Raw genomic sequence first — 7,087 nt, forward strand, 5'->3', positions numbered from 1 at the left:
ATCTTATTCTTTCAAAAGGTTTAAAGCATGTTCGCACGACCATAACATTTTTCAAGGAAAATTTTGATTGTGTAAGCTGTGTTGATGCACTGCCAAAGTTGTATCCAAATAATACTGAACGTAACAGAAGTAAAAAAAAAAACATGGATTTAACCATACAAAATTATAAGAGCAATTACTACAAACTAAACAGAGAACACAGTTTCAGCTTGCAATACTTTAATATTTCCTATATGAGAACGAACATATATATCAGTAACATGTCCTGCTGGCTTTTCTATAAAAATCAACCAGAATTCATCTCAATATATACATAGGTATACCACCGGACTGTCATATTTACAATACGTTTTGGCAGTTATTTAAATGTGCATCATCTGGGTGAGCTTCATTTACTTTTAACATATCATCTAACTATCTGTCTAACAAAATCTGAAAAAGAGAGGAAAATTAAATTTTAGAAAAAGAAATGTTTAAATATCTAAAAAGGCTAAAATAAAAATCCAAGCCCTATTTTTTAATGTAACAAAAATGTGTGACCATTTAGTAGCTTTTCATATATAAATTGTATTTTTCAGATATAAAACATACACGTATTGAAGGTTGAAGTTCAAAAAGTTACCACTCTCATCGATCAGATAAATTAGTCAAGGAAAACATGGTTGATTAATCCAAATCATTTTTTTTTTCTCACGAGAAACATATCTCACGCTAATGTCTACATTTGTAACTACATGTCAGAAAGAAACTTGTATTTTTTCGAATTTGAATTGTTTTAGGCCTACGGTCTGTCTTTTGCAATTAAGTAGCAGAAAGTTTGTGATTCCTCCGAAGTAAATTAACTTACGTTGTGTACACATAAATCAATGTAAAACAAATTATTCATAAGATTTAACAAAATAAATATTTCTTCAAACACTTCAGAAAAAATTGTTTTCCTATACGATTTTCATTTAAATGTTAGAATGCTCTTAATTGAAATATACATGATGTAACACAAACGTCAAAGTCTCTCACAGTCTATTTACTCACTGTATGTATTGTATAAACCTTAACCAAAATAAATATGAGTAACATCCGTTTGAAAAACGAAATATTTAGCTTTAATAATTACATAAGAAATTTACAATACTCAAATATTTATTAAATTCTCATAATCTGAACACAAGTACTTATTGTCAAGTATAACACTCAACAAAAGCTTAATCCAAATCAATAAAGCAAACTAAAATTAAGGACATGTGGTAAAATTTAGGATACATTGATATAAAACGAAAAACAAACATAGAAGACCGCAACCAATTCCAAACACTGAATTACAGGAGCCTGACTTGATACAGGCACATATAGCATATGGTGGATTCACTATGAGGAGAACTGGTATGGTTGCCAAGAAGACAAATATCCACCAGCTTCAACATGCCGTGGCTGTTAACAACTATAGTTTACTGTATCACCCTAACAATGTGCCAAACCCATACCGTATAGTTCCCTTTAAATTTGCTTGACACGAGAAAAGTTGAAACATAGGTAATTACTGGGGACAGACCTAATGAATAAACAGAATATTGCAGGCTTGAGCATATTTCCGAGTGTTGTGTCTTCCAGGAGCATGTGTCGGTACAACAAAGGAAATTGTCTTAGATTGGCACTAAGCATGAAAAACGTAAAAAGGCAAAATAAATAAAGCATGTTTCAAACCATTAGTTTCATTTTGTTCAGTTTTGTCTTTGAAACCAAGATAACATGCACTTTTGAAACGCTTTTAAAAACTCGTAACTATTTATTTTGGATATGTAAACCATTTAGAAAAACTTGCGTGAATAGCATGGACTCCAGACAATCCAAAATGTGGTTCATTGACAGGATAGAGTCTCACTCCTGTTATACCTTCGACAACATACATGTATGCAAATCAAGACTCCAAGAAAAAAAATGTCAATACATTGTCGGCTTATTTACAAATCAAAAGTCTATTCTGGTATCAATAAAATTGGATATAAAAAAATATACACATCGTATTGATCAACCAATGCATAAGGGGATATAGTAAAACTTGTGTAACATCAATGGATGAAAGGCATGGACTTAGCCGTACTTGGTATTTACAAAAGGTTAAATTAAGTTTGCTTCTACTAGATTTTGTACATGTTGCATTTATTTTCTTACCTTCATACTTTATATTACCATCCCTATCAATTTTAGCTTCCTTTAACATTTCTTCTATTTCCTCATTTGGCATTTCTTCTTCCATCGAAGAAAAAATGTGGCGAACAACTTCAGTGTCAACAACGCCTTTTCCTCTGACATCAAATACTCGGAAGGCATCTATCAACTTTTTAGAGAAAGCTTCTTCTTTTGACCTGTTAACCATTACTGACATAAACTCTTGTATTCCTATTGTCCCTTTACCTGAAACAAGGGGATTTTTTTTCCAAAAGAAAAAAGGGGAACATTATCTTTAGAGTTATTGAGTGTGTGTGATTAAATATTGAATTGCATGTAATCTACACAAGGACACTCAGTTGAATGATATTTCATTTTCACTATTATTAAATTTTACTAAGAAAAACACATGTAGAAAAAATCTATTATATTAATTACTCGACCCAATACTTTAAAAAAGTATTCCTACAGAATTTGTACCTAATAGTGTATTTCGTGAGCATAGTGGTGAATGTTATTTTTTCATATACTCCATGATCAGTTCATATTCTTTATTCTAAAAAATCTAAAGCACCTACAATCAACCAAAAATTGAAAAGCAGTAGGTGATATTCAACCAATTATGAGATCTCTTGAGTAAAACAAAAGTATAAAAAAACTTATAAATAACATCCTTTAAATGTAATGTTTGCACCTGTCCTAAGTCGGGAATCTGATGTACAGTAGTTGTCGTTTGTTTATGTAATATATACGTGTTTCTCGTTTCTCGTTTTGTTTATATAGATTAGACCGTTGGTTTTCCCGTTTGAATGGTTTTACACTAGTAATTTTGGGGCCCTTTATAGCTTGTTGTTCGGTGTGAGCTAAGGCTCCGTGTTGAAGGCCGTACTTTAACCTATAATGGTTTACTTTTTAAATTGTTATTTGTATGGAGAGTTGTCTCATTGGCACTCACACCACATCTTCCTATATCTATTTAACTTGAATGCGAATTGCAAAAAAAGTTACATTTTAAATTATGAAACCTTTTTATCGATATTGAGTTATTTTACCGCAAAATGTTTAAAAAAAAATAGTTAATGTACGAAAAGTAAATCCTATGGTTTTTTGGACAATTAAGTTGACTCTTTAAAATAAGAACAAAACAAAACAAAACATCTGACTAGAAAAACAAGTATCGATAACACTTTCTTGCAAAAAAATCTCATCTTTATTCAGTGTTTTCCCTCATCCAAATTATGAAGACAAATATGGTCTTTAGATAATCCGTCATTTTGATGTGATTTTTTATAAGTACAGATCATTTAAAAAACTGTATTTTTGCCTTCAGATTGTTATTATTTTTATCAGTTATACATATTTTCAGATTGACGGTAGGAGTTAAGAATTGAGAATTAAGAACAAACCTTCAAAATCAACCTCGTTCATGATATCAACAAGTTCATCTTTTGGTACGTTGTATCCTAGAGATTTCATAAGTGTTCCTATCTCTCTTGTAAGAATAACTCCTTCTCCGCCACGATCGTAGATAGCAAAGGCATGCTTAATAGCTGAAATTCATTCATAATACAGTTATTATAAATAGATGTGCCGTTTAAAAGAAAATTAAGACACAAATAAGTCAAAGATGCAAAAACACACATAAATATACATAAACATGCATTGAAACGCGAGAAACTAGAAATTGCAAGCGTATGCATATAAATACTGTCTATCTCAATAAACTTTAATCTAAAAATTTTAATTTGTAGAAAGTTTGCAATTATAAGCATGCATAATCTGTAAACTTATTAAAATCTAATGGAACTGAAATCAAAATAAAATCCATACAACCAAAGAAGACTGACAATTTGGTTTGGCAGGATGTATAAATGCACTGCCACGTCCGGTAAACTGTTGAAATCCAACACATTTTACATGACCTCCTTTGCCATTGCATGGCAGTCTAAACTCCAAAGCTCTATTCCGGTCCATCAACTTTCCAGAACATCCCTATCTGAGTTATTGTTTACATGTATCAGATATTTGTAAGACAATCAATCAACAGTCACTTTACGTGCGAAAGCAATTCCCAAAGAGAAGACCTTGTTTGGCTAACAAGATGAAGACTGTTCGTGTAAAAATTTACTGAACACCAAAAGGATGTGAATTTGCAAGATCACAAAGCTGTCAAATCGTGCTACTATTAAGCCTGATAGACCCGATGTGTGTTTTAAAAGATCGTTGATGATACTATTAGATATAAATATGTTGTACTGTGACTTATAGCAAGTGTTGCTCTCTGTCTAGTGTAGTATGTAAAAAAAAAAAACCTTGCAATTTGTTTTCAAACTGTTTAACTGATCAGAAATTGTAACCAACTTATGTGGAAAACCACAGCCATGGCAAGTTATCAAAGAGCAAGGTGAAAAATAATAAAGCCTTCTTACAAACCTATAATAGATATAAGAAGCTGTGGTAAAGGGCCAATGAGATAATTCTCCATCAAATTCACAATTTGTGAAAGTACTGTCTTCAACACAGAGCATTTGCTAACACCGAACAGCAAGACTAATTCCTTTTCAATGCTATGATGAAAGTATTGTTAAAAATTGCTGTACATGTCATTGGTATTGTAAAGTTCATTCCAAAGGTACTAGATATTAATTTTAAAATAATGAATAAATGTCATAATTTATGTTTTTGAATTATTTCTTCTTAAATTATGTGGTAATATGCCGCATGCTACAAAGCTTTCTTCTTAAAGTAATATCTAAACTACGCGGCGAAATATGTGTTAAGCTTAACTAATGTTCTCATGAAGTTTTAACGGTAGATAAGATCAATATGTAAAAAAAGGTGTTCAATGGTTTTAGATTATCTTCCATGGAAACGTATAAAACAACATAATGTAACGTCGCATACAATTTACTGAAAATAACATGTTTTCTTATGGCTAATTCATATGAATGTAATAGGCGTTTTAAAAAAGACAAATTGTATGAAAGCTTAGTTTGAACATTTTTATATTTTTATCAAAAAGGACAATTATCTCCTTTCAAATAACTCTTTACAATAACAATCTTAATATATATATAGAAGTATTTGGCAATACGTTCATCAGAGCAATCAATGCCGGTTTAAGCCATATGATATAAAAATCATAAACAAAAATCTTCTGGGATTATAAGTATGCTTTATTTATCACCTAGTACTTTGATCACTAAACTCGGAGACTTCTACAGCTTATGGTTAAAGTTGCTGGCCAGTTTAACAGTTTGATTTGATAAAACAAATTTCAATTTGGTCAGAATATTGAATGAAATGCAATAGGTAGAGAGAGAGAGCACTTATATTCAAGTCGCGCTAAAGGCTTCGGTCATTATTCTAAGACTGCATTTTAAATTAGGTTAGGCTGCTTACCTGCTATCTGTTCTTCAGAAAGCCCCTGTTCTGCCTACAAAGTATTTTGAATTATTGTTTAAGTTTTTGTATGCCTCATTTATGGACAGTATGATTTCTGGTCAGTGCGTCCGTCCGTCCGTCCGTTCGTCCGTTGTACCGTTCTTCCATTCGTCCATCCGTCTGTCCCGTTTCAGGTTAAAGTTTTTGGTCGAGATAGTTTTTGATGTAGAATGAAATTCAAAACAGTGTGGCTGTGGCCATTGATTGACACATTAAATTCATTCATTGACTGGGACAGTTTAGGTGAACGTTTGTATGTAACGCCACTGCTCACTATGTACGTTTTAAAGACACTTAAACTATGGTGTCACCAAAGGTTCTCAACACCTTAATAAAGTAATTCGAAAAAATAATCAGAAATAACACGATGTTTTGATTTATATCAATTATATAAATCAAAACATAAAGGTTATTCCTGATTAATTTTTCGAATTATTTTATAATTAAAGGCGTTAAGAAACCTTTGGTGACCCCACAGTTTAAATGTCTATCGTAGGTACGTCGTGAACAGTGGTCGTTACAGACAAACGTTCACGTAAAATGTCCCAGTCAATGGATGAATTTAATGTGTCAATCAATGGCCACAGCCACACTGTTTTGAATTTCATTCTATTTGAAGTCCAATCAACTTGAAACTTAGTACACATGTTTCCTATGGTATGATCTTTATAATTTTAATGCCAAATTAGAGATTTCCACGGTCCACTGAACACAGAAAATGATAGTGCGGAAGGGGCATCCGTGTACTGGGGACACATTCTTGTTTTATACTGAGTTATCAATGTTGTTTGGTCACATGCGAAATTTCCTGTTCTTGTTTTAATAACTTGAATGGTATTTCAATGCATCAGATATAAATGAATGAAATATGCTTATAAATATTTCTGGTCACAAAGGTATCATTGAAGCAAGGCTTAGACCATGAGATATGTATAATAATCGGTTCCGAAATCTAGTTTTTGTGTAAATGTGCATATAGTTTATGATATTCGTTGGCAGATGATTTTCCGTGGTTGTATGTCTGCACAGTTTGTTTTTCATATTTTGTTTGATTCATACATATTAAGACAAATAAAGTAAAATAAGAAAAAAAATGCATATCAAACACTTAAATTTGGAAAATTTTATTTTCTTACCATTCTATATTATTTATTCCATACCGGACTAGGGTTTCACGTCCTTAACAAAGGTACATAAATGTACATCTAGATTGTTTCAAAGATAAAACTATTCATTGCTAACCGCCATACAATTATCTTACCGAACAACAATGTAATTTAGTCAATACTCCATAAAGACGATTTATATCTTAATTGATCAAATGTGCATTATTAAAGTAAACAATACAGGTCATTTTTATCTCAGTTCTTTAATGTAGGTCTTTATGTCAATAGTGGTGCATTGAAAGAACTAAAAAAAACACGTATTAAGTAGTCAATAAAATCAATTTTTGAACAAAGAGTAAATCGAAAGGAAT

General features: G+C 31.5%; 1 protein-coding gene across 1 annotated transcript; it reads right to left on the bottom strand.

Annotated features, from left to right (window-relative positions):
• Positions 1-202: 202 nt before the first annotated feature.
• Positions 203-6,860, bottom strand: LOC139514939 (calmodulin-like). The gene is made up of 5 exons (XM_071304521.1): positions 6,747-6,860; positions 5,569-5,602; positions 3,573-3,716; positions 2,170-2,412; positions 203-432 (listed from the first exon to the last, which is right to left on the bottom strand). Exons 1-5 carry the CDS (start codon positions 6,747-6,749, stop codon positions 407-409), a joined length of 450 nt encoding a protein of 149 aa, XP_071160622.1. The 5' UTR covers positions 6,750-6,860; the 3' UTR covers positions 203-406.
• Between the last annotated feature and the right edge of the window lie 227 nt (positions 6,861-7,087).

This window comes from Mytilus edulis, chromosome 3 (genome assembly GCF_963676685.1).
Source record: "Mytilus edulis chromosome 3, xbMytEdul2.2, whole genome shotgun sequence".
Classification (NCBI taxonomy): domain Eukaryota; kingdom Metazoa; phylum Mollusca; class Bivalvia; order Mytilida; family Mytilidae; genus Mytilus; species Mytilus edulis.

What these genes read in the sequence shown, in the direction of transcription:
- LOC139514939 (XM_071304521.1), bottom strand. An exon ending in TTCTGAAGAACAGATAGCAG is followed by an intron (nt 3,717 to 5,568) that starts GTAAGCAGCCTA and finishes AATGAATTTCAG; the next exon opens with CTATTAAGCATGCCTTTGCT. An exon ending in TGGTAATATAAAGTATGAAG is followed by an intron (nt 433 to 2,169) that starts GTAAGAAAATAA and finishes TCTCTTTTTCAG; the next exon opens with ATTTTGTTAGACAGATAGTT.